Source organism: Pongo abelii, chromosome 1 (genome assembly GCF_028885655.2).
Source record: "Pongo abelii isolate AG06213 chromosome 1, NHGRI_mPonAbe1-v2.0_pri, whole genome shotgun sequence".
Taxonomy (NCBI): domain Eukaryota; kingdom Metazoa; phylum Chordata; class Mammalia; order Primates; family Hominidae; genus Pongo; species Pongo abelii.
The window spans coordinates 90,240,333-90,268,315 of NC_071985.2; the positions used below are offsets into that span (position 1 = coordinate 90,240,333).

Sequence of the window (27,983 nt, forward strand, 5' to 3'; positions counted from 1 at the left end):
TCTAGCAATATTGTTTATGCTTTTAATTTACTAAACAAATGCCATTTTTATTGATTGTGCAAAGATAAACTTTTGTCCACAGTTAGTAATCTCCAATTAATCGGATCCAAATTAATATGGTCTCCCACTTAGATTCCCAGACCCAAGGCAATGACTCCCTTACTTCCAGGTGCTTCTGATAAAGCAAAATTCCAGTGCAATGAAATGACAGCATTTGGGAGGTGGTTTATGGGTCTGACCCAATGCTTGTCTTTTGTGCTTCCTTCCTGTCTGCCTTAGGTCTTCCATTTTCCTCAGATGTCTCTCGCACTTGCATGACCTATCTAGGTCTCTCTCTACAGGACATTCCCAGTGCCTTCTAAGCCAGGCTTAGAGAATGGGCAAGGCTGCCTGCAGAGCAAAAGTGTTAGATAGGGAGTAAGGGAAAGAAAGGTATCTCCTGTAGGAACCTGAAACCAACTCTCCAGCCCAGCGAAAGTGGGCACAATGATCGTCGGTTTGAAGGGCATTTGCCTGGAGGGAACAGCCCTGCCACCTAAGACGTCAAAAGCAAATCTTTTTTTTTTTTTTTTGAGATAGAGTCTCGCCCTTTCACCCAGGCTGGAGTGCAATGGCGCGATCTCAGCTCACTGCAACCTCTTCCTCACAGGTTCAAGCAATTCTCCTGCCTCAGCCTCCCGAGTAGCTGAGTTTAGAGGCGTGTGCCACCATGCCTGGCTAATTTTTTGTATTTTTAGTAGAGACACAGTTTCACCATGTTGGCCAGGCTGGCCTCGAACTCCTGACCTCGTGATCTGCCTGCCTCGGCCTCCCAAAGTGCTGGGATTACAGGCATGAACCACCACGCCCAGCAAAAGCAAATCTCTTAGTATTTTTCCTCTTGTCCAAAGGTTCTGACCATGTTCATGACCTAAGCTTGTCCCTGGAAGCATACATGTCCCTGGGAGACAGGAAGGTTCTGGGAACTTCTCCACCCTGATTCTAGCCAATGGCCGGGGAACTCCTTTTCCAGGGTTGGCTTGGCAGTGCCGGGGAATGATGCAGGTTCATCGGGATGGGCATGAAAAGAAAGGGAACGGAAGGAGTTGGGAAATAACTTGTGGCCATCCCTCTCAGAACAGCACGGAGCTCTGAGGACTTAGTATTACAAAAGGTGAAGTGTTATTAAGTACATGAGTGACATCTGGACCTTGTGGACTAAGAGGACCCCTAACCAAGGGTCAGCGGGGAACTCTGTGGCACACAAGTGTGGCATTTCTGGAAGCTCTTGATTGCCTTCTGGTCCTGCCTCTGCCGCTACCCTGATGAGATCTGAGTTTGTTCTGCTGGTGGGGTATTCTAAAAGGCGGGACATAGAGCTGGAGTCCACGACATCTATCTGGAGACTCATGTCAAATGTCCTGTCATTGGCACTACCTCGCTTCCTTTGTTGTTTCCTTCCTCCAGCCAGCCCTACCCCCATCTCCCACCTGTCTGCCCAGCTCTCCCTGCAGGTCCCTTACCAGCCTCAACTGGGAGACAAGTCAGCCTTTTCCAGCCTTAGGCTCTTGCACTCACCCGAAGAACCTTTTGTGATTGCAAGGTCTGAAGGGGAAGCCAGGGATAGAGTCCTGCAGGAAGCTAACAGGGGTGGAAGTGGGAAATGGAGTGAGGCTAGGGTGATCTGAGAGGGCTTCCTTCTGGTTTATATGGGTTCCTGCTTTTGGATGCTGATCTATTACAGTAGGAAGTGGGGTTGAAGGGATGGGAGTGGGGAGGGTGGGGTAACCCTTAATTCCTCAGAAAAAGTAGACAACATAGTGGAGTGGGATGGAAAAGGATCTGGTGTGGGGGGGGACTCTAACACATAGTGTCTAATCTGATTGTTCACAGTTAGGTCTATGGGGTCATCAGCTCAATTTATATACCCCGCAACTTAGCCTGTTGAGTTGCCTCATTATCTCTCCCTAAATGTTGCCACCCAATGCCACCCGTTATTTCCATCCCTCTCCATCACCATCCCCACAACACCTCCAGAGCTCCCCATCTTTCCATGCCTGGTTCTTCTTCCAGTGGGGTCAGTAGTATGTCTCCTTCTCCACCCAGCCTGTTAGAGAGATTGGGAGTGAAGATTGCAGCATGAGCTTAAAAGGAGGCAAGAGATTAATTTCTAGGGGCTTGGGTCGCTGACGCCAGGTGGAAGGAGAAGCTTGGTGAAGGGCACTGAGGGAAGTGGCTTAGGAAGGTGAAAGGAGGCCAGGTGCAGTGGCTCACGCCTGTAATCCCAGCACACTGGGAGGCTGAGGCAGGCAGAGATCGAGACTCCTGCCTAACACAGTAAAACCCTGTCTGTACTAAAATATAAAAAATTAGTGGGGCGTGGTGGCATGCGACTGCAATCCCAGCTACTCTGGAGGCTGAGGCAAGAGAATTGCTTGAACCCGGGAGGAGGAGGTTGCAGAGAGCCAAGATCGTGCCACTGCACTGCACTCCTGGCTGGGTGACAGAGCGAGACTCTGTCTCAAAAAAAAAAAAGGAAGGAGAAAGGGAGGAGAGGGAGGTCCAGTGAGCTGGGGCCATAGGTTAAAGGAAGGGAGGGTGAACCTGCCTTTAGGGGAAACTTGTATTTAGCACAGTGGAGGCTGTGGCAGAATAGGTTGGGGGTGAAAATGCAAATGCCCAAAGGGCCTCTTCAGGTAACGAATGAGAGTCTAAGGGAGGAGCTGTCCATTATTGCTATGCAGAGATGTGCACATGGGATTAACAGCTCTTGTGATCTTCAGGAGAAGTCGCATTCAGATTTTATGTGAAAGACCCTAAATTTTCTATATCGGACCAATTAATCCCCCCTCCTCCCCACACATACACAAAATATGGGACAGGTCAAACCAAACAGTATTCCTCGACAGTATTTGGTTTGTAAGCCATCATATTTTAACCTCTACTAAGTGATTTAAAAAAAAGGCTTGTAGGAAAACCAATAACTTGTCAGTTGATGCGTGGGGATCAGGAGGTCTGGGTTCTAGTACCAGTCCTGCTATTCTTTGCTTTACGACCCTGAACAGATTCACCTCTGAGCCTTCTCTATCTGTAAAATACGGACGTGGGACTAGGTGACCTGGAAAGGCCCTTCTAATTCTGATGTTCTGTGGTTTCAGGTGGAAGGTGGAGGGCCTCGGAGACCAACTGTGAGTTAGGCGGGACTTAGAATCTGATGGGAAGAGGGCAGAGACAACAGGTTCGAAAGAGTCAGGGCTCCTGGGACCTGGGACCCCAGGATCTGAGGGTGTTGAGGAACAGGAGCAGCAACCAGTAGTGGGAGTGGGATCTGCGTGGGTCCTGGAGGGAGAAGCTGGTGGTGGGGCTTGCACTTTGCTGGGGCGGATGTGGAGGGGCTTACCACCAGGATACCGCCGCAGGATGAGCTTTCGGACCTCATCATAGATGAAGATAAGGAGGCTGTAGGGGAAGGCGCAGAACCACCAGGTGACTCTGAAAGCAATGGAGGAGAGTGTCAGGAGCATCAGAGGTTGGCATGGTGGCCGTCATATAAAGGAGCATTCAAATCGATAAGAACTTGGATCCTGGAGGGAGCTGAAGGCCCCCCGTATGACTACTCAGGCAGTCCGAAAGAGACACTCACTTGAGCGGGTACATGCGGAGGGCTACACCCATGCCTGGGCAGTAAGAGAGAAAGGCAGCCAACGCCGTCTCCTCCAGGAGCCCAAAAATCAGGATCTTGTTCCTGAAAGGCAAAGAAAGGAGGGTGGCAGGTGAAGGGGGATCAAGGAGGCAGAGATCCTGGGATACCCCTGGGGTGCAAGGGAAAGAGGAGAGAGAATTCTAAATGACATAGTCGCATGTCTTCTTCCAACAGCCTTTTCTCATGCTTTATGTAACCAAAGGAAGATGTTATTTGTTTTTCTGCTTACTGAGTTTACCTCTGAATATTGTCTATTGCACGTATATTCATTCATTAAATAATTGTTTTTAGGTGTTGGGTGACGTGTTCTGTACTGGAGACACGGTGGTCAACATGGGGCCTGTCTCATGATCTTGTTATTGCTCCAGGCACAGGGCCCGTGAAAGTGTCATCTCCCCAGCAAGATGCTTGAAAGCTCCTTCAGTGCAGGGCCCATGTATGTCTTCTACCGTCTCAGCATCTCCCACAGTTCCTGGTGGTGGTTTCATCATAGATATTTAATTCAGAGAATGTAAAGGGGATCACTGCATAATAAGTGGTTAATATATGTTCACTTTATCAGAATTGAAAAGCAGGATAGAATAAGGAGGTTCGGAGGGCAGTTTCTGCAGTCAGACAGGTGGCGTCTATTCCCAGTTCTGCCATTGACTAGCTTTGGGTTGCAGGCAATGTTGAATTTCTCTGAACTTCACGTTCCTTCTCTATCAAATGGAGATTTTACCTTTTTGTCATAGGGTTGCTGGGAAGATTAAGGGAGATAGCATGTGAAAAGTTCTGAAACATGGAAAATGTTCAGTCACATTATTACTCCACTTTTTTTTTGAGAGAGTCTCACTCTGTTGCCCAGGCTGGACGATCACAGCTCACTGTAACCTCCACCTCCTGGGCTCAAGTAATCCTCTTGCCTCAGCCTCTCCAGTAGCTGGAATTACAGGTGTGTGCCGCCATGCCTTGCTAATTTTTATATTTTTTGTAGAGACAGAGTTTCACCATGTGCCCAGGCTAGTACCAAATGCCTGGGCTCAAGTGATTCTTCTGTCTCAGCCTCCCAAAGTGCTGGGATTACAGGTGTGAACCACTGTCCCCGGCTACTCCATCTTTTGTATTCTTACACAAGGTACCTCTTTTTGGTTCAAGCCAATGATTTCCAAATTGTCACTCACTAAGGACCTCCTTATTTTCTTCTGTAAAGGCCACATTTAATTGTTTGTCTCTCAAGCTACATTTGTGAATAAGTATTGAATACGTTTCCCCATTTAAAATTAATTAGAACTATCCATGGCTTCCAAACAGAACTGTGAATCAGCATCTGATCACCACTTCATGATATGTGCTCTTGGCTTTTGCCTAAGAATGACACATTAGTAAACCTGGTTGCCTTCTCATAGGTGAGTGCTTTATTTTTATAAAGCTTTTCAAAATAAGGCAAATAGCATCTCTGAGGATCCCCAGTGGCCCAGGGACCTAAGGTGAGGCCTGTGGTGGTATTAGTACTCTTCCTCTCTACCCAGCCCAATTTTCATTTGCCATTTTTCCCATTTGCCTCTAAGATGGGCTGGATGTAGCCACTGTGGCCATGTTCCCACCTTCCTATGTCATCCCTGCAGTGCATAGCAAGTCCCAGGCCCCAGAACTATACCCAATTTCTTAGACTCTCTGCTCCTTGTTCTCTTTGAATTGCATTTTTTTTCCATTAGTATTTTTAGCTTACTGGAATCTCCTTCTTTCATATTTCCTTTATTTATCTAACAGGCTTTTCACTTTATTCTCCCTTGGATCTTAAGTGTTATTAACTTCACTTTGGCATCTTCTCCCCACCCTCCCCAGCCCCAAACTAAGAAACTGTGACAAACTCATGTGAGGAATTGTGGCCATTGTTTATGGTAGGAGAAAATAAAAGGAACCAGCATGAAACCTTCAGCGCTCAACCACCACCCATACTAGAATCACAGTCATTACTGAGTTCCAAACAGTGCCAGATGGTGTGAGCACAGAAATGTTGGGTAGTAGCCAGGGCTGGGTTTTAGAGACAGATCTGGTGAACCCTTACCATCTTGGTGACCTTGGGCACATCATTTAACCTGTTTGGGGCCTCTTATCCATGAAATGTAAACAGTAATACCCACCTCATAGAGCTATCATGAGGCTAAACAATGTGTTAGGTACTTAGCACAGTGCCTGGCACGTTGTAACTCACACTGCAAGAAGTACTGAACCTGACCCTCGGCAGCATGTGGCCTCCAGAACCACAGTGCAAGTGCTATAAACTAGGCTGCCTGCAGAAGGCCAGGGGAGAGCTGGGCACAGAAGACACTGGATTTAGGGCTGGGCAAAGGATAGGAGCAGGTGGCACTCAAGTAGGAGATGGGGGAAAGAAGGGAGGGAGAGAGGGAGAGAAGGAAGGTGGAGAGAGACGATAACAAAATGCAAAATTAGGAGCCTGAAGCATGGCTTCTCTCTTCTATATGAAACCTATCTATGGATATACAGATGGAAGATTAAAATCTGATGCCCTCCTTATAACTCTGGTCCAGGGCTGAGTTGGAAGCTTGGCCTGTGTGGGTTGGTGAGTGTGCCCAGAGCCTGGGTGGGTAGGTGCCGTGGGGGTGGGCACTCACTTCATGCCTTGCTGGAAGACTGAGTTGCGGCGGGTCTTGCAGATGATGAGGTCAGCCCATTGCACCACCACGATGCTGGCAAAGAATGCTGTGTGGCACGTGAACTCCACCACCTTCCGCTGTTCATAGGTCTGGAGGGAGGGTGGGCAGAGACAGATGAGAGTGCCAGAGGAAAGGGTAGTACCAGAAGGTAGCATGGTTTCTCCTGATCCACCCCCTACCCCCAGTCCCAGTTGGCCACCACTGGCCACTCCTGCCAGGCATTCAGCTTCCTGTACCTTCATACATGTGCACTGTGTTTACACAGCACCACTCACCCACTCCTGTCCATAGCTGTCCTCCAGATCATTCATGGTCCGGTCATCCCAGTCGAGGCGGATTCCCAGTAGCCGTGATGGCAGGAAACCGTTCTCTGCCAGGATCACAAAGTAGGTGAAGAAGCCACCCAGTGCCTGGATCATCCCTGTGGGTAGAGGGCCAAAGGCAGAGGCAGGGTCAGAGCAGGAAGTAGAAGGGGCACAGCCCCTCAGGGCCAGAGATGGAGGTCCCTGACTCTTGGGTAGCTGGCCCCTGTCCTGGAATTTCACTTGGGGCTCATTCCTCTGAAAGCTGGGAAAAGAACCCTGTTGGGGTTCCCTCCCGAGGCCCAGGGCTTGGCGCACCGATCTGTCCATAGGCCATGCTGATGAGCCTCTCATTCACCAGCTTGTCTGTCTGGGAGTTTCGTGGCTGCCGCTTCATGATATCACTCTCAGCTGCCTCATAGGCCAAGGAGATGGCAGGGACCTGTGTGGGGTAGGAAATGGGGCAGGGGGGGCATTTGAAGGGATGTAGGAGATGACAGGAGCAATTGATCTTCGACAGTGACAATCTTTGATGCAGTTAAAAAAGCGTGTATTCAGACCCCATTGTCTTCCAGGCCTGTGCCTGTCTCCTGTAACCCCCACAGCTGGGGCCACTGCCCCAGTGCACCTCTCCTCCCTGCCACTGTGCCATCACGATTGCCTTGCCTGTCCCCTTCTCCACCTCCTGCGCTCACCATATCTGTGCCCAGGTCAATGCAAAGGATGGTCACAGTGCCCAGAGGTAGGGGGATGTTGGCAATGATGAACAGCAGGAAGGGGGTGATCTCGGGGATGTTGCTGGTCAGGGTGTAGGCGATGGATTTCTTCAAGTTGTCAAAGATCAGGCGGCCTGTGGGGAGATTCTGAGGGCATCAGGGAGGTCAGAGGGACTCTTCCCCACCCCCAGCCCCTGAAGCATGGCTGCCTGTCTTCCCAAGAGAGGAAGATTCTGTGTTCAAGGGAAGCTACAGTGGGCTGGGCTGCCTAGAGTTGTGGAATGATTCTTCAACTGGGGTAAAGGGACAGGGAACAGAGGTGCTGGCTTCAGTATCCTGCGAACCATCCCAGCCCATGCAGCCTCCTCACCCTCCTCCACCCCTGTAACGATGGAGGCAAAGTTGTCATCCAGCAGGATCATGTCGGCTGCCTGCTTAGAGACGTCAGAGCCAGAGATGCCCATGGCAATGCCAATGTCAGCCTTCTTCAGTGCAGGGGAGTCATTCACCCCGTCACCCGTCACGGCCACAATGGCTCCCTGGAGGGAAGACGGCCACACTTGAGGACGAAACCCCTGCCCAAGCCTGGCTCCTCGCCCCTCACTCCATGCTTGTCTTGGCCCTGTCCCTGCCTCCCCTGTCCCTGCCTGTCATCTGCCTCCCATGGGTGTGCTCACCTGCCTCTGACATCCCTCCACAATGATGAGCTTCTGCTGGGGAGATGTTCGAGCAAAGACGATCTCCGTGTGGTTCTTGAGGATCTCATCGAGCTGCTCCGATGTCATGTCCTTCAGGTCAGAGCCGTGTACCACGCACGCCTTGGCTTCTCTGGAGGGTGGGTGGGGGCAGAGACAGCTGACCCCTGGCACCTGTACCAGCCCCTCCTGCACCCTGCCTCTCTTCACCACCGAGGTCTGCAGGCTCCCTGCTGAGCCTGCTTCCCCTGTTGCTTCAGTTCTCATCTCCTCAGTACTCACTTCCCCCACTTCTCTTTGAGGATATGACTCTAAATCCTCACCATTGGATCATCGCAGTTGTAAGTGCAGTTTGCTAGGCCCTGGGCTAGCTTCTTTACTCACATCCCACTCCTACAGCAATGGAGATGGCATCCTAATTTTGTGGTGAGAAAATGGAGGCTCAGGAAGGGAATGTGACATCTCCAAGGTTACACGGGTATTCAGTGGCACAGCCTGGATACAAGCTCAGGGCTGAGGAACCAGTCACAATAGTGTCAGAGGTAAGGCCTATAAAGGTCCCAGAAATGCTGTCCAAATACCCCCAGGGGACACCCAAGCCTTCTGTGCAAGAGGACGTGTTGATTGGGGGGCAGGGGCTTCCTGCAGAGACCTCACCTGGGGTTGACTTGACTCATGGGAATGTTGAGCCGGGCTGCAATGTCCTCCACAGTCTCGTTACCCTCTGATATGATGCCCACGCCTTTGGCAATGGCCTTGGCTGTGATAGGGTGATCCCCGGTTACCATGATCACCTAGTGGGAAGGAGAGGAGACAAAAGGAAAGTAGTATTAAGGGTTTATCCCCCTCCTGTTCCTCTCCCAAAGTAAGAGAAAGCTAGATAGCGAGATGTCTGGGGCTGGCAGATCCCAGCTAAAATAATGGCATGTGTGTGTGTGTGGGGGGGGGCTGGGGGCTGTCTGTGTGTGTGTGTGTGTGGGGGGGGTGTGTATGTTTGTGTGGGATGTGTGTGTGCCTGGGGGGGTGGGGATTGTGTGTGTGTGTGAGAGGGGATGTGTGTGTGTGTGTGTATGTGGGGTGGGGATTTGTGTGTGTGTGTGTGTCTGTGATGTGTGTGTGTGGGGGGTAGGGATTGTGTGTGTCTATGTGTGTGTGTGGGATGTGTGTGTATGTGAGGTGGGGATTTGTGTGTGTATGTGTGTGAATTTGAGTGGGTGGGTGAGGAGGAAAGATAATGGCAAGTTGAGTTATGCTCAGAGGGTTAGAGAGAGTTTGCTTAAGGGCAGGAAAGTATCCATAACAGAATAACAAGTTCATGAGGATTCCCTGGAAGAGAAGCCTCAAATCTTTAGGATTATTTAGGAGATTATTTTAGGATTTTGGATTTCATGGGATTCAAGGCAGTCAGAGCTGGAAGGACCCTTTAACAACTCCTTTATTTTACACATGAGGAAACCAAGACTTAGAGAGGAGCTACAATTTGCTCAAAGGCACAGGGGCCTGGAAATAGGACACGAGGTTCTTAGTGTCAAATATTGATCACTGCAGCAATGTAATGGACAGAACAGGAATAAGATGGAGACAACACCCCTGCCTCCACCACCTTGAGCATCTGCCTCTGACATCACCCCTGGTGAGCACGGTGGTCCCTACCTTCACCATAATGTTCATTGCTATTGTTGCAGAGTGAATGGAGTTGGGATGGGGAGGGTGGCTGGCATCTGACGGGCTAAGAAGCTATGAGGTGAGCAGAGTTGGGTTAGGATAGCATTTGCATGTGTGGGCTTGTGGGGCAAGTCCTATGGATACTGAAAAGGAAGCCTCCAAGGTCCCTACTGCCTTATTTTCCACTCCCACCACTTCACTGAAACTGCCACCCAAAGGCCATATGGGCCTCTCAATTGAAAAATGACAAGTGTCTTTGCCGTCCTCATCCTACTTGAACCCTCTGAGGCATTTGGCACCGTTGACCTCTTCTCCTTGAAACCCTGCCCTCCCCTGGCTTCCACATACTCCTGCATTCCTGTTTTCCCTCCACTCCTCTGCATGCTCTTTCCCAGCCTCTCAGGGCGGCAGCCTAGTAGGATGGAAGAAACAGTGGCTTTGGAGTTGAATGAGGGGCTCAAGTTTAAACATCGACCTTCTCCAGCTACAGCACCTTAGGCAAGTCAAGCACTGAGGTCTCAGTACAATGCAGAGATGATTCCTGCCTTTCCAGGTGGTCATGAAGATTAAATGGCATTGGGTCCTACCACCCTCTCCCCTCCTCACTGGTTCCTCTTGTGCCTAAATGTTGGTTTGGCACAGGGTTTCATTCTCCTCCCTTCACTTGACCTGTCTGCTCTTCCTGGGCAATATAATAAAACATACTGTAAGCCTTTAGTTTGCACCCTTGTGCTAATGAGATTCAAATCTCCAGTCCCGACCATCTTTCATGAGCTCTAAACCATACTCCAATGTTCACTGGAACATCTGTCTCTCCTGGGATATCTTGTAGACTCTTCAAGCTTAAGGTCAACATTGAACTCCTTTTCTCTACTCCCGCCACCCCACCAAGCCTGCTACTGCTCCCTACCTTAGATGTTGTCCTCTCTAATCATCCTGTCCCCTTCTCTCCTGTATCTTCCTCACCTTCCATATCCAGTTTTGTCACCAGGTTCTCAAAACATTTCTCAAACATGGCTATTCCTCTCCACTCCCTTTGTTTCTTCCCTAGTTCAGGTCATCATTCCTTGCCTGAACTACGGCAATGGCCTCTTAACCTGTCTCTCCTGACTCCAGTTCTTCCCCAAATCCTGTCCCCCCTCAACCCAGGTAGTCTCCTAAAAGCTCAATGTCCCCCGTGACACTGGTGGCTCTGTGGCCTGCAGGATAAAGCCCAAGTCTGGCATTTAAGCCAAGTCCTTCCAACTGGCTCTGACCCAATGTTCCAGTCTCAACCCCCAGTGCTCCTTGCCACCTCTCCCCTGCCAACCCCTACACACGCCCCGTACAGTCTAGCCACGCCAGGGTACGCACTGTTCCCTGATCTTGACATACCTTCCTCTCCCTCGCTGCCTTGCAGAATACTCTTTGACCTCCAAAACCCAGCTCAAATATCATTCCCTTTGTGAAACATTGTCCAGTTCTCTGAGGCAGAATTAATACTTCCCTGAGCTGACTTCCCATAGAGGTCCTCTGCCCAGGCCTCCGTGATGGTTCTGATCACAGAGAGAGGCACCTGGCCAAGAAGCAGGAGCTCAGGCTTTCCGGTCAAGCAGACCATGCGTCATAGTCCCAGTCCATCGCTTACTGGCGGTTTTATTTTGGGAAAAAGACTTACCCATTTGCAGTTTCCATTTGTTTTACTTTTTTGTGTTTTTTTTTTTTTGAGATGGAGTCTTGCTCTTCTTGCCTAGGCTGGAGTGCAGTGGCCTAATCTCGGCTCACTGCAACCTCTGCCTCCCGGGTTCAAGCGATTCTCCTGCCTCAGCCTCCCAAGGAGCTGGGATTACAGGCACCTGCCACCACACGTGGCTAATTTTTGTATTTTTTTTTCAGTAGAGATGGGGTTTCACCATGTTGGCCAGGCTGGTCTCGGACTCCTTACCTCAGGTGATCCACCAGACTTGGACCCCCCAAAGTGCTTGGATTACAGGCATGAGCCACTGTGTCCAGCCTTGTTTTACTTTTAACAGGGATAATGATGCCTGCCTTAGAGACAGAGTGGTTATGGGGTTCAGAAACCACGTATACCCACAGCACCAAGTCTCCTGGTACGATAGTTAAGAAATAGCAGACTGCCTTGGTTCAAGTGCTGGCTCTATGACTTACACTAGATGTGTGGCCTTGGCATGTTACTTTGTGCCTCAGTTTCCCTCTCTGTAAAAAAGGAAAAATACTAGTGCTTACTCACAGGGTTGTTGTGTGGATTAAATGAAATCATACAGGTTTAGTGCTTAGAATAGTGCCTGATTTATATGTGCCCTCCCTGGCATAGCTCATTGTCCCATCTGGATGTGTCATGTGACACAAATTGTTTACTATGTATCAGGCACTGTGCAAGGTGCTAGAGTTTGCACCTTGCACAGTGTCTGAAACACAGTAAACAATAAATATTTGTTGAATGAAGAGCAAACATAGTACAGAGGAGGGAGTGGTCAGTGAGAAGCAATTGTAGTTGAACAAGAGAACCTTGAGTGGGAGGCACTCTGTGGGGTTATGGGCTGAGCCACTGGGAGCATACAAGAGCCTGCTAATCCCACCCTAAGTTGACAGAGAGAGTGGGCAGTAGTTGGGAAGGGTAGGACAACTAGGTCTCCAAGATAGGAGTGCCAGATTATGCTTCAAATCAGAATGGAAGGGTGCACATGCAGATGGGACAATGAGCTGTGCCAGGCAGGGAGAGGAGGGGGCATGGGACACTGGCCTCTCTGAGAAAAAAGGATGAGGGTGAGTGCTCTAAGGCAGGGGTGGGCCTTTCCTTGCAGATGGACAGCTTCTTCTCTGAGTCAGTGGGAAGGAGGCCACCGTGGCCTGGGCCTTTCCATGGCAGCAGCCACTGCAGCTCCTTGACCTCTGGCACGGGGGAGGCTAGGATGGAGGGGAGGAAGGGAGGCCAGTACCTTGATGCCTGCGCTTCGGCACTTGCCCACAGCATCTGGCACAGCAGCCCGGGGAGGGTCAATCATAGACATGAGCCCCACAAAGCAAAGCTTCTCCGTGGGAAAGTTCAGCTCATCCGTGTCGAATTTGAAGCCCCGAGGAAACTTTCCAGATGGCAGATTCAGTTGACAGAATCCTGAAGGGGGGCAGAAGGGAGCAGTGAGATCCACAGAGTGGCTTCCTGGACGCCCCCACAGTCCCCCACCCCAGGGATGCCGCAGAGGCTTGGGAATCCCCTTCTGGGCCTCCTGTTTCTGGCCTCTCACCCAGCACACGCTCCCCAAGTCCCCCCAGCTCCATGTAGGCATTTTGAAAGGCATCTTGCATCTCCTTGTCGAGCGGGATCTCCTTGCCCTGCACAAGGATAGTGGAGCACCGGTCCAGAATGCGCTCTGGGGCCCCCTTCATCACCAGCACGTGGCTCTGGGGGCTGTCTTCTCGCTCGTGGATGGACAGCTGGAGAGACAACAGGTAGTTACAGAGAGGGCCATACTTGTCTTGGTAGCGCAGCATAGAGCAGCAGCTGGTAAGGAAACCATCTTAGAAAAGTAGCCCCAACCCACCAAAGATTGTCAACAAAGAGAATCTCCTTGTGCAGGGGGGTGTTTGGACCTCACAGTTCCAACACTTATAACCTGAGAGCCACCTCCATAGGACAGTCATTCATTCAACAAATATTTATTGAGGTCAGGTTAAGACAGGCACTGTGCTAGGGGCTGAACGGCTCCCTCCTCAGCATCCCCACCACCACCTGGCCTCAGGGGGCTTTACCTCTATGGATAATAAGGAATGCTGAGATTGCATTCTTGGCATTTAACAGCTGCCTAAAGGCTAAGGGGCACCATAAAGGAATTACAGAATTGTGGTTTCACTGACTGGGGTAGAAGAGTTGGAAGGCTAGGCCAGAGGATGCGGAGCTATGGGAAGAAGAGTTGAGAGAGTGACAGATTGTAGTAAGGGATGGAGTAAGGTTTAGGAGCTGGGGCTAGTTGCAATCAGACATGCAGTCATATGAGCTTAGCAGGGGGAGGGAACGTGACCCTTAGACACCCCCACTCCTCCTAGTGATGATTCCCCTTGGCTTTGTCCACCCTCACCCATTTATATCCCTCTCTCTTCCTCTGTCTTGGCAACCCTAGCAGACCTGGTACTTGTTGGTTGAGTTGAAAGGAATCTCTGCCACCTTGGGGTTTCTGTCTCTCATCTTCCTCACTGAGCCACAGGAGAGCTCGATGCACTTGAGCAGAGCTGACTCGGAGGCGTCACCAGCTGTGTCCCGCTGCCAGAAGAGACAAGAATTCAGTGTCAGCATGGGAGGGAAGGGAGTGGAGGATCAGGTGAAAGGGGCACTGAAACCCCCAAGGCAGCCACGTCATGTGAGAAGGAAAGCTGGGGCCAGCAAGAGGCCTCTGGAGACACCCCCAAAACATACCTGTTGTGTGTCCTGACCCCCTACCTTAGACACGGAGATGTTCTCCTGTCCTGCCTTGAAGACGGCGCGGTTGCAGAGACCAGCAATTCGAGACAGGGCCGTCCACGTAGGGGATCGTTTGTCAAAAGTGGCCCCTGGGAGGAAATGAGGGAGAACCAGGAGCGTGGCTCCCTTTAGAGCCTTTATCTCACCCACCCACCCAAACACGCCACTGCCCTCAGCGTCCTCTAATCCTATCCACCCCCTCTGGAGCACCCAATCACCAGACTGATCTTCGGTGGTGTCAGCCTCATGGATTTGGTTGTCGAACCACATGTGGGCAACAGTCATGCGGTTCTGGGTGAGGGTGCCCGTCTTGTCCGAGCAGATGGTAGACGTGGAGCCCAGCGTCTCCACCGCCTCCAGGTTCTTCACCAGGCAGTTCTTCCGTGCCATGCGCTTGGCTGTCAGGGTCAGGCACACCTGGTAGAGAAAGAGGAGAATAAAAAAGGTTAAGGCTGGAGCCAGAGATGGCCATAACCTTACCCTAGACCGTGGCTCCATTCCTCCTCCCCGATTCTACTCCACTAACTTGAATAGGTGGGACTTAGCTGTAAATAATGAATGTTCAATTTCAGATGTGTTGAGATCATGAGTATCTGTTAAGATGAAATGCCCATTAGGGGGTTTAAGACATTTGAAAGCTCCAGAGAGGGCCAGAGCAGAGCTGAGCATAGGGATGTCCGAGTCATCAACACAGAAGGGACACTGGAAACTGGGAGGAGATTGGCTCTTGCTCAGGGTGTAGGAAGAACAGAGCTGAGGCCTGAGAATCAGTGTAGGGGGAGCAGGAAGGGACAGAGGAGAGGAGAACCAGGATAGCGACACATCACAGCAATCAACAAAAGAGAGAATGCTAGGAGGGTGGACAGCAGTATCTGTTTCAGCAGCAGAGTTAGGGAGGAGAGCTGAGAAAAGGTCACTGTATTTGCTAGCTAGTGACCGGTGACCTTTGAGACAGCCTCTACAGGAGACTTGGCCAGAATGAGACCCAGACTGCTGGCAGATTGTGAGAAAAGGCAGCCGTGACAAGCTCCAAAAGAGAAATTGAGTGCCTAAGAATAGCCCCACCTGAGATGTTCTCAACTCACACCCTAAGCCATGTATTAAGTGATCTCTGAGTATCACATCAATATGTGACTCTAGGGGGAAAAAGTACTGAGAAGCTACAAGCAACTGTGCCTCTATCACTTTGAGGAAAGAGTAGTGAGACCCTCCCCTGGTGGCACCTCAGCCTGACCCACTCACAGTGACAGTGGCCAGAAGCCCCTCGGGCACGTTGGCCACGATGATGCCGATGAGGAAGATGACTGCCTCCAGCCAGCTGTAGCCCAGGATGAGGGACAGCACGAAGAAGGAGACTCCCAGGAATACAGCGACCCCTGTGATCAGCTGGATGAAGTGTTCAATCTCCATTGCTATGGGCGTCCGCCCAACCTCCAGGCCTGAGGCGAGAGTAGCTATGCGGCCCATCACCGTCCGGTCGCCTGTGGCAATCACAATGCCCCTGGCAGTGCCTGCAACATCGTGAAACATCAGGTTGGGTGCCTTGTGGCTCCCAGGGACTGCAGTCCCATCCTATTTCCTGAGCAAGGAAAACCATCACAGGATAGGTGAGCCAAAGCCGCAGATCTGGAGGCCACATTCAGTAGATTGACCCCACTTGGCCTTCCTTTCCCTGGATAGATCGCCAATCCCTGAATCAGTACAACAGCAAATTATTTTCTCTTGTACTCGAGCAGGGGGAGAAGCTTGCAAATAATCTCAAAGGTCAAATAGACGAGATTCGATAAATAAAAATTGCCTGTGACATTTTGGTAAAATCATTCCCATACTTGTATATTATGGGAATCACAAAAGTATATTATGAACACAAAGTAAAGCACTCATTATGGATTTTCCATTCAGTCTTAAGATTTTCTTTCTCAACATTAGGCATGAATCTCCATAGAGGAAGCCAGGCAATTGTTAACCCTTGTGTGACATTACAGGGGTCTTCCAGGAAGGAAGGGTGTTGTATTGAAAAAAGTATGCACATTGTAGCCAGCCAAATTTGGGTTTGAATCCTTATTTGAATTCCTATCTCAGTGCTGTTTTAATATTTAGGTGAGATCATGCTCTAATATACTTAGGCCAGTGCCTGGAACATAGCGGGTGCTCAACAAATATCTCATTTATTTCCTTTCCTCTTTTCAAAGCCAATTGCAGAGTAAGCAATAGGAGTATATTACTAGGCGTTTCTGAATAAATCAATTGTGGGAAATGGAAATTTCAAAATCTCAGTACATTAAAAATTTAGGAAATTTGGCCAGGCTCGGTGGCTCATGCCTGTAATCTCAGCACTTTGGGAGGCTGAGGCAGGAGGATCACTTGAGCCCAGGAGTTTGAGGCCAGCCTGGGTAACATAGTGAGACCCCATCTCTAATATACATATATATATATATATATTAGCTGGGTGTGGTATCACACGCCTGTAGTCCCAACTACTCTGGAGGCTGAGGTGGGAGATCACTTGAGCCTGGGAGGTCAAGGCTGCAGTGAGCTATGATTGCACCACTGCACTCCAGTCTGGGTGACAAAGCAAGATCTTGTCTCAAAAGCAAAACAAAAAACAAACTTAGGAAATGTAATGTGTGGTGATTTTTATTTGTACAGTTGGCCCTCCATATTCACAGAGTCCATGTCCATAGATTCAACCAACCTCAGATCGAAAATATTTGGAGCTAAATAAAAATAACAATACAACAATAAAAATAATAGAAATTTAAAAACAAAACAGTATAAAAATTACATTGCACTCAGTATTATGAGTAATCTAGAGGTGATTTAAAGTATATGGGAGGATGTGCGCAGATTATATGCAAATATGCGATTTCATATCAGGGCCTTGAGCATCCTTAGATTTTGGTAACGAAGAGGGTCCTGGAACCAATCCCTCATGGATTCCAAGCAGTGGAATTCCAACTTGTCGAAGAAGGAAAAAAAAAAAACCCAGAGAAACATAATACACTGAGGAGAAATGAGTAATGGATAGGGGAAGTGTGGACTGGGATATGAGGCCTCCTTTGCCCTATTTTCAGAGGCCATTGGTCTAGTGAGGCCTCTTTCTGTCTCTTCCCTCCTACTCCTTCTCTGATTCAGCCCTGATTGCTCACTGGCTTGACCACAGAGGGCACAGATTTCAGTTGTGCTTGGACCCCTGCCGTTAAGTGATGGCAGCTCTGGGAGTTCTTATTGACCTTTGTTTATCTCTGGAACCCAGAACAGGGATGGGGCAAACTGGGTAGTCTGTGCATGGTGAAACATGTCTTTTGGTGTAACAAAGGTTTAGAAGCAGCCTGAAAGTGTTCACCTGGCTGGAATGCCTTCTTGGCCCTCCCAGACCCTGGGGCCCTGGCCAAAGCAAAGGTTATCGAAGGAGGCAGCTAGGCCCAGAACCACAAGGAATAGAAGCATCAATCAAATCCAAAGACTCCTAAGAATCCAGGTTGGTTCTGAGCGTATGTGCATCTGTGTGTGCGCATGTGTAAGGGGTTCTTAACCCAATACCTGAAAGCTTTGGAATCCACTCAGTCTTGGGGTGGACAGAACAGAGATCTCCCTGGGGAAGGGAGATACATTTCCCATGGAGTCAGGCTGCGCCCAGTGAATACCCTGCTCTCTGGAGGGTGTTTCCATAATATTCAGGGCCCCCTGACCCCTCAATTGCCCCACCAATGGCAGAGCCTTTGCCAGGTAAGTACTACCAGAGCCCTTCATCCTGACTGTGGATTCAGGATTCAGACTCTTTCCTACAGGGGGCAGGCTGGCTTCTCACCTTCAACACAGTTGGTGGAGAAGAAACAGATATTGCGGGTCTCCAAGGGATTCTCATGGGTGAACTCGGGGGAGCGGGTCTGGGGCTCCGACTCTCCTGTTAAGGATGAGTTATCCACCTGAGGAGGAAGGAGTGCATAGTCATCAGACTGGCAGAGCCACTTGTATGCACCCAGCTGTCTCCTGAACCACCTCCAACCACGCTCAATCTTCATGACACGAGGAACAAAGTCACACTTGCCCTCATCACATATTTATGGCATTACTCATCTATTGCCCCTGCCCTGGTTTGGAATTCTGACTCCTCCTGACTTCTTATGTGACCTCAGGTTACTTGCTTAACCAACAGAGCCTCCATGTACTCAACTGTAAAATGGTGAATGTAAGCAGAATCTCTGCCTTGCACAACCACAGGCGGAGACAGTAACACTGTAGTTTATGAAAATGTACCTCCTGGGGTCATTCAGGATGCAACGTGTGTGGCCACATGCAGCGGCCCTGCATGATTACACCACTCTTTCAGAATTACATCAGATAGCACATCGAACATATATAAAGCAGCTGACACATAATTGGTACTCAATACATGATTGCTAAAAAGTGGACAACAAAGAAATACCTGGGGCATAGAGCATTCGTAACACATAGATGCAAGGAGGCACTGCACAAGCACCCCACACTGAGAGAAGGTTTAGCAGGGGCATAGGCATGGTGTTGACATTTGGACCTGGGTCTCTCCACCTTTAAACCTCACTGGGCCCCTCTCAGCTCTGCACACAGCCTTCTCCTTAGACTCAACTGCTTGCTCCGGTATGACCTCCTCACCTTACAGCCATGAGAAGAGATGATCCGGAGGTCAGCAGGGACGCGGTCTCCACCCTTCACCTCCACCAGGTCTCCCACCACCACTTCCTCTGCGTTGATCTGCATCTTCTCTCCCTCCCGGATCACAAGGGCTTGCTGTGGGGAGCCACCGGCAGCTCATGAAATGCTTGTCTCTGCCCCTGCCTTCTTCTCCTGCTGGTCTCCCACCCCGTCAAGCAGAAGGAGAAGCCCCATGAACAATTAGGTGCTGCCATGGAAAGCTGGAGGATCTTTTCTGTCCATCTCCATCTTAGAGCACAGGAGCTGACAGAAGATGAGCTGGACTCTTGCCAAAACCTTACACCCTAGCCCAGAGCCCAGCCCTGCCATATTACCTGAGGTACCATGTTCTTGAAGGAATCCATGATCTTGGAGCTCTTGGCCTCCTGGTAGTAGGAGAAGCAGCCAGTGACAATGACCACAGCTGCCAGCACCACACCCAGATATAGCTGGTAAGGAGAAAGAGTTTCAGGGACCCCCAACCCTAAAGGTGCAGCTGCCACTTGGGATGAGCAGGCAGTGCCATTCAAGATGACAGCCCAGACCTTTGTCTGTGACTGAGAGTGATGATGGTAGGGGAAAGCCCTTCTCACTAACCTCCCCCTTGATCTGCCAACCTCAAGCCTGTTAAGACTAGAAATGGGAGGGAAAGTCTTAGGAAGTTCCCAGGGTTAGGACTTTGCTAGAGGGTGAAGACCCAGGCATGCAGACAGGCTCACTTAAGCGGGGAGGAACAGGGAGAGATTGTTTCATTAATTAATGAGTATGTGAGTGTGTATGCGCTGTTGCGGGGGAGTACTTTACAGATATGTATAGAAGCCTCACCCCTTTCCAGACTAAGATGCAGGGGCATCTGTAGGACTGTTGAGTGAGGGCCTTGTTCCCTGCCCACCCCCCACTGTGTTGGGGGTTCAGGGTTGGAGGACAGTCACGGGCTGTTCCCGGGTCAGGCCTGTGGGCTCACATTGTCGTTGGATGGTTCATCCTCCATGGCAGCCTGGATGCCGTAGGCCAGGAAGCAGAGGATGGCCCCAATCCACAGCAGGATGGAGAACCCCCCGAAAAGCTGACGGCAGAACTTGACCCACTCAGGGGTTGTGGGAGGTGGTGTGAGGGCGTTGGGCCCATCTCGAGCCAGAACGTCCTGAGCCCGCTGGTTGGTGAGGCCCTGAGGAAGCAAGGAGAGGCGTAGGGGCACGCATCCAGAGCCAACCCAGCCCGTCACCATGCCCATCCCTTCAGCTCCTGGGCATGGGAAGAATGCCCAGGTGGAAAGTCCCACCTAGTTGGAAGGGGTGGGGGACCATCAGGAGAGACCACATGGAGGAAGTGGCATTTGTGATGCAACTTGGAGGGCTTGAGGGCTGAGAAGGGTTTGACTGGGCTCGACCCCTAATTATATTGGATTGAGACAACACCTATGGTTAGGGCCATAACATCTCCCCTGGAGGCAGTCTGGATAAGCTCCCTGGAAAGACACCTCAACTGTTTTTCCCCCATCTCTCTTCCTTCAGATTATTTTATCAAGGATTCTAGGAGAGTCCTAGATTTTTTTTTAAGAGATGGGTTCTTGCTATGTTGCCCAAGCTGGAGTGCAGTGGTGCAATTATAGCTCACTGCATCCTTGAACCCTGGGCTAAAGCAATCCTTCCACCTCAGCCTCCCAAGTAGCTGAGACTACAGGTGGGCACCTCCACACCCTGCTCAAGTCCTACATTATTGACCATCAGTGTCACACAACTTTGGTGATCACCTGTCACTTTCCACAGAAAGCCTTGCCTGGCCCTATTCCCTCAGCCCCAGGCTGGTTCAGATGCTTCTTTCTGGTTCCCCATGGTGTTCTATACTTGATTCTAGAGCTGCACTCACCATATTGCATTGGAATCCTATGATTGCATTTTTTCTGCTACTAGACTTTGAGTTCCTTTAAAGCAGGGACCATTTCTTTTTTTTTTTTTTTCATTCATTCATTCATTCATTTAATAAATGTATATCCAGTGCCAGGCACAATTGTCACTCTGCGGATGCAGAGATGGACAAGACCAACAAAGTCCTTGCCCTTGAGGAGCTTATGATCTGGAGAGGTGACACACAATAAACAAATACATATTAGTACCAGATAGTGAAAAGTGTTACTAAGGAAAATAAAGTAAGGTAAAGGAAGACGGGCATAGAATTTTAGAAAGAGCAGTCAGGGAAGGCCCATAAAGGAGATATACACCCACTAAATATTTGTCTGTTTGTTTGTTTGTTTGTTTCGAGATGGAGTCTCACTCTATCGCCCAGTCTGGAGTACAGTGGTATGATGTCGGCTCACTGAAACCTCCGCCTCCTGGGTTCAAGCCATTCTCCTGCTTCAGCCTCCCGAGTAGGTGGGATTACAGGCGCCCATCACTGTGCCCAGCTAATTTTTGTATTTTTAGTGGAGATGGGGTTTTGCCATGTTGCCCAGGCTGGTCTCAAACCGCTGACCTCAAGTATCTGCCTGCCTTGGCCTCCCAAACTGGTAGAATTATAGGCATGAGCCACCACACCCAGCAGTTTTTGATTAATGACTTTGAAACAAATTTTTAATTGAAGAGCTTAGCAACTGACTGTACCAGTTACTGTTCATGTGACCTTGGGAAGTTACTCTCTCTCTCTGCGTCTCCTTTGTTTGATAAACAAGTCTGCAATACCTATCTCAAAGGGTTGTTGTAAAGATTAGAGAAATGTATGTAACACGTCTATCACAATGTCACATATGTAGCAGGGGCCCAGCAAATCACTGTAACCACAGGAATGGGCTGTCAGCCCATGTGTGTCAGCTGTCAGCTCTGTGGAAGGCTGTGTGCAACTGAAGTTGCCTGGGATATAGGGAAAGGCCCTGCCTGGAGGCCCTCTGGGACCTGGGTCATAGGGAGTCCTGGCTTCTAGGGTATACAGGGAGAGAACTTTGGGCTAGGGTGCAGGGGATCAAATTCTAGTTCTGGGTGTGCCACCAACTAGCCACATGTCCTTGGGCCAGTCCTTGTTTCTGGGCCTCAGTTTCCTCATCTGTAAAGAAGGCTGGATTACAGTTTTAAGGCTCCTGCCACCTTGATGCTGCGTGGTTTTCTTGCCTCTTTTGTTCCTTCCCTAGAAGCCCCTCCACTCACCTTGGACAGGTCCACTTGGTATTTGCGGCCCAGCTCATCCAAGGACAGCTTGTGGTCATCCTGGGGAAGGGAGGGTGAGTTACTCTGGGGAGGAGGTATCTAAGATGCATATGAGGGCACTGCATGGCACAGGGGTGAGTTGAGCAGTATGGGGGACACGGAGTTTCTCTGAGCGCAATGGGCTGCAGGGACAGCTCTCCCAGCGTGGGGCCCCTCCTCCACGGCCCAGCGGTTCCCTCACCATTGCCACCTCCTTCTTCAGCTCATCCAGTTCCTTCTCCTTCTGTTTCTTCTTGCCGCCCCCATTCTCTGCTGTGGTGGCGGCAGGTGAGTACTCACGGCCAGCCTGAGGGAGGAAGGGAGAGCCGGAGAGTCAGGGAAGAGAGGGGCTGGAGCCTCCATTCCCACCACTCAGCCAGGGAGCCCAGGCAGTGGGGCTGTGGGTTCAAAAGAAGCGGCTCCCTTGGGGGAGATGGGGGGATGGAGGGTGAGGGACCCTAGGCCCTCAGTTTGTAGACTATTGGCAGAACCAGGGGCTCCCATGTGAGTTTCAGAGAAGGGTGAGGGGCTCAGGACTGAAAAGCACCATTTGAGCGGTTTAATGCTTGGGCTTCTGCTAAGATTTTGTTTGTTGAAAGGACCCTGCTGCTAAATACAAAACAAAACAAAAATTTTGAAAACCTGTATCCTATACTATTTCGGAGAATTCTGGAAGGGAGTGGACAGGGTTTTATGGGGGGTTGTTGAGGGAGTAGAATCACTCTGTAGGAATGTCTTAGCCCATGGCAATTTTACTTAGAGAGGGGTAGAAATACTCAGGAACTTGGGGGAGTAAGAGTCTTTGGGGAGCCAGGGGGTAAGGCAGGAACGTTTCCAGAGGAGAGCCAGGTCTGGTGGTGGAATGGTAGGGATGGAAAGAGCAGGCCTGATGGACTGAGAGGAGGCAGTAGCTGGAGAGTCAGGGCATGTCCAGGAAGTGGAGACATGGGGTGTGCTGGGAGCCCTCTCCATCCTGCTGGGCAGGCCTGCCCGTTACTAGACGGGAGGCAACTCACAGGACTGGACCCCCAAAGCACAATTGGGTAACATGGGAAATGAGCCCCGTTTGTCCCAAAACATAAGAAATTGTATCTGAGAGTACATCTAAAACTACAATTTATATAGTTTTTAAGTCTAGACATTCCTGGGTCATCTGGTGAATCAGATGGACTTTTTTTTTTTCTTGAGACAGGGTCTCACTCTGTCACTCAGGATGGAATGCAGTGTGCAATTTCAGCTCACTGCACCCTCCGCTTCTAGGGCTCAAGCAATCCTCCCACCTCAGCCTCTCAAGTAGCTGGGGCCACAAGCATGCACCACCACGCTCAGCTAATTTAAAACAATTTTCTTTCTTTCTTTCTTTTTTTTTTTTTTTAGATATAAGGTCTCACTATATTGCCTGGGCTCAAGTGATCCTCCCACCTCGGCCTCCCAGAATGCTGGGATTAGGTGTGAGCCACTGCGCCTGAGCAGATGGACATTTTAATTGTAGCCTTATGAGGCTCCTGATTTCCCCTCCACTCCAGCGCCTGTGGGCTCACCACCACCAGCCTTCCAGGGTCTCACAGGAAACTTCTTGGGGAGAGGGTGGGAAATCTTTCCTTCTAAGAGGAGGCCCTCTTGGGGTGATAGAATAGGATAGAGGCTGAGGAAGGCCTGGGTAACCATGAAAAGTTCCCAAAAAGGTACCTTCTTACTTCCTCTTCTGCCCCAGTCTTCTCTCCTCCCACTTCCCTCAGGGAATAGAGTCCTTGTCATAGAGGGGCTGCTCAGTTTTCACCTGGTGCCTGTTTCTCCACTGGATTCTGCAAAGTCTGCACTAGGCTTTCAGGAATTGGCTTTCCCACACTATGATGTAATTTTTGTTTCCCATAAAGAGTGGATACCTGGGTAGGATCCACAGCCAAGGTGTTTGCCTTTTTTTTTTTTTCAGGATAATGCAGTTTTGGGGGTTTTGTTTGCTTTTTAAAAAATATACATTTTTGGAGCAATTTTTTGGTTCACAGCAAAATTGAGTGGGAAGTAGAGAAAGTTCTCATATATCTCCTGCCCCCGCACATGCACAGCCTCACCCACTATCAACACCCTGCATCAGAGTGGTACATTTGCTGCAATCATGAACCTGCATTGATACAGCTTTACCGTCCAAAGCCCATAGTTCAAGTTTGAGTTCACTCCTGGTGTACATTCTATGGATTTGGACAAATGTACAGTGACGTGTATCTGCCATTGTGGTATCGTATGGAATAGCGTCACTGCCCTAAGTCTTTTGTGCTCCAGGGTAATGCCTTTTTTACTTATCAGAGTCAGGAGCAATCCCAGAAGTATGGCAGCTGCCTTGTTCATAAGAGGTCACCAATTCAGCATCTTGAGAGGTAGAAGTCTGACCAGTACAATCAGAAGCAAGGGTAGGGGTGGGGGATGCAAGCAGAAGTCAACACTGTTGTTCCCAAGATACCAATGATTTAAAAAGATATGAGCTTTTGGAGGCTGTGTTGCTCAGAAGTTCTCTTCTCAGAAAAGGTGACCAGTAAAATCATGGGTTTGTCTCCACCTGAAGCATCTGTGAATCTGGTATAATTTTGGCCTCCTAAAGGCAGATCTTCCTGGGGAGACCGAGCAGCCCATTGGAAGGGGTGGGGAAAGGCTTGTGAGTGGTTCTACCTCTGCCTTTCTCGGGTGACCTAAGAGGATTCATTTAATTGAGTGGATTGAAGTGCTTTAGATTCACTAACTGTCTGTGGTGGGACAGAGCTGAGAAAAGGATGAAATGCAATCAAGGGACCAGAGGCAAGAGATCAGGCTGGCTGAGCTTCAGTGTGACCCTCTGGAACTTCAGGGACAGAAGGGGGCCCGGGCATACACAGAGGAGCAGGGCTGGGTCTGTGGGCAGAAGAGCAGGGTGCAGAGGAATTTCTGTATATTCAGATGTGAAATAAATTTCATAAAAATTGGAATAAAATGCATGCTTTTTAAAAACTTGCTGGTCCATGCACTTTGGCATGCTGGATTGTGGCTGAGCTAAGCAGCTCCACGCAGTGCCTCGTTTTCCCAAGCTCCCTCCCTGCTCTCCGGCAGGCTTAGAGCTTGAAACACACTGCCCCTTCCCCCTCCTCCTGTCCTGGCAAAGATCTCAGGCTCTGCAGCCAGGAGCCTGCAGAGATTTGGGGCCAGCGGCTGCCCAGGCAAGAAAGAAAGAGAGGAAGCAAGGACCCCCCCAACCTCCCTCCGCTCCTCCCTCCCCCAACCACAAGTCCCCCTCTCTGGGTCTTGAATGCTGAAGGAGAACAGAGAGTCCTTTTTGAGAAAGCCAGAGGCTGGGACAGAGTGGGGGCAGCTGGGAATCCGCCAACGCTCCCCCCATCTCAGCCTCTCCGTGGCAGCTGGAGCAGGCTGGGCTCCCTCCCACCAGTGTCGTCCCTTCCCCCAGCTCCCACGCTGCCCTTCACAGCCACTGGGTAATGGGGGGACAGTTAAGCCTGCCTCTGCAGTAGAGATGCAGGGGAGAAGGGATTGGAGGAAAAATCATCCCTAGAACAGGTTGTGCGTAACAGATGCCTTCACCCTTCAGGGGTCGTTGGTAGGTTGAACTCCAAGCTCCAGGCCCTAAATACCCCCACCTCAGTTTAAACAGCCCAGATCTGCTCCTCATCTTGCTATTGCATCACCCACAGCAACTGAGGATGGTGATTAAGGGGAGTTTGGGGGTGCTAGGGGAAAAAGACAGACTGGAAAAGTCAAGGTCTCCTCACTTCCCAAGCAAGACCTCCTGATCTGGGTCTACCTTGCTCTAAGATGGAGCAGGGTAGGGGGCTACCTCCCCTCCTTCTCTCTTCACTTGGATGGGGGAAATGGAGGGCTTATCTGATCTTTTAACCCCTGCCTCTTCTCAGAGGCCCTGCATCTCAGCTGGGGATGCCCTTTCCATGGGGAGCCAGAGATGTCAAGATGCAGCTGAAGCTCCCAAGACAGTATATCTTCCTGCAGCTATGACCTCTTCCTCCATGAAGCCCATACCTCACAGCTCCTAAGGGCAGGCTCACAGACTCTCAAGCACCCCCACACAGTGACATTTATGCTTGTGCAGGCTTGAAGGCTTGTACATTTACAAATTTGCCTGCTGAGACACAAACACAGGTACTCATCCATGAGTAACTGCAGGACTCCCTGCCTATGGAGAACACGTGTTCAAGGACACACACTCACACACACACAGACACAGACACACAGATACATGCATGCACTCCAATTCTATTTATGGCTCCGATCCTAGCTCAGGAACCCTGGTGTCCAGGCTCAGGATTTCCCAGCTGCTCAACTCAGTGCAATAACATGTCCTTGCCCGACTCCTCCTGGGCCCAGAAACACCCACGGCTCCCCCTAGGCACAGTCTTCCTCACACCCTCCCGTTCCGCAGCATGCCCTTTCCCTCTGTGTCCTCTTTTGCCAGTATTCCACAAAAGGAAAGCAGCCAGGCACAGCATGTAAAAGGATTGGGCCACTCTTCTCCATATGGGAATTTCATTTCCAAGAATTCAAAGCCCTCTCCCTGCCCGCCCCATTGTGGTTGTTAATCTTCCTCTTGGTGTAGCCATTGCTGCAGAATGCCATGGATGGGTGGACTGGGGGGGTCACTGTCACCAGCTTCTGGGAAAGTCCTCAAAGCCCATGGCTTGGAACCCACAGACAATGCTGCTCGGGACATCCGGAGGGGTGCTGGGGTGGGGGCTGGGGCATCACTCTTCCTCCCCACACCCCGCCCAGCTCTCCTTGGCACTCAGGGCCCCTGGAGCTGGTGTCCGGAACTGCTTGGTGACTCTGGGAGCTGGATGCTCTACTGCCCCTCTCTAACCTCAAAATGGACCCCCAGCCTCTCAGGCTAGGACTCCCAGAGGAATGGATATTTTCTGGAGGTGGCAAAGACAGGAGGACTCGCAGTGCCAAACATCCTTTCAGCTGGGAGGCCGGGAGATGCAGTGAGAGGAGGGACTGCCTCAGGGAAGAGCTAGAGATGTGGGAGTGGGGTGGAGGGAGAGATGGAGGGGGCTTGTGTGGTGGGCTGTGGGTCTAACTGTGGGCAGGGGGCTGGGGCGGGCAGAGGAGAGGAGAGCACTAGGGTATGTGACCGCCGTGGGATCTGTACACGCATTGATAGTTTGGAGACTGTTAGTTTCAAGTTCAAAGTATCCCACTCAGCTCCTCTCTCCCGCTCCTTCCACATCCCATTCCCACTTCATCCTTCCTCGGCAGCCTCCCTCACCCTCTAGAGTGTGACCCCTGCTCTTTAGGGATACTCACCCCACGGCCCATCTTGGGGCAGAGTGGCTGAGGGACCTTAGTGGGAGAGGTCACCAGGAGGATCCCAAGCCCACACCAGCCCGTCTGGGACAGTCGGAGACCCTGGCAGACAGAGACAGCCAAAGCAACAGGGTAGCTTTAAATAGGTCCTTCTCCCCCTCTCCCCCGCCTTCCCCTCCTCCGAAAGAAACGTTTGTTGAAACAGGATCCCTGAGGACTCCTCCCCTCCCGCCCCTTTAGCCACTGGTCCTAGACAGCCCATTTGTCCCACAGCATGCCCCCCCCCCGCCCCCCGCTCCTCTCAACCCCCTCTGTCATGTGGCACTCACAACTGAGAGAGGCTGCAAGGGAAGGGGGCCCGGGTCCCAGGTTGGGGGGTTATGCCCCCTAGGATCTGGCTGAGGGGGAGCAGTTGACTCAGAATCCCAGGATGACAAAGACCATGTGGCCTAACTCTTCTTTTTCAAGTGGGGAAACTGAGGCTCAGAGAGATTAAACAATTTGAATTGATAAGACAGAGCCAGAACTCAGGTCTCCTGAGTCTACATCCAATCTCCCAGAGAAAGAAAGAAACATAGACTACTCTGTTCCTTCTATTATAGAGGTTGCAGGGACACTGAAGCCCAGAAATAGAATTTGAACTGAAGGCTGACCTCTGC

At 50.5% G+C, this 27,983-nt stretch overlaps 1 protein-coding gene across 1 annotated transcript; it reads right to left on the bottom strand.

Moving 5' to 3' along the window:
* Positions 1–556: 556 nt before the first annotated feature.
* ATP1A2 (ATPase Na+/K+ transporting subunit alpha 2) lies at positions 557–27,434 on the bottom strand. The gene is given in 23 exon segments (NM_001131832.1): positions 557–2,086; positions 3,380–3,471; positions 3,623–3,724; positions 6,301–6,431; positions 6,618–6,763; positions 6,963–7,086; positions 7,340–7,494; positions 7,731–7,899; positions 8,038–8,188; positions 8,713–8,849; positions 12,660–12,835; positions 12,966–13,155; positions 13,844–13,978; positions 14,156–14,265; positions 14,395–14,593; positions 15,419–15,687; positions 17,988–18,105; positions 18,812–18,946; positions 19,186–19,299; positions 19,815–20,018; positions 21,988–22,047; positions 22,229–22,333; positions 27,325–27,434. Coding segments are annotated over 23 exon segments (3,063 nt in total). The 5' UTR covers positions 27,337–27,434; the 3' UTR covers positions 557–2,057.
* Between the last annotated feature and the right edge of the window lie 549 nt (positions 27,435–27,983).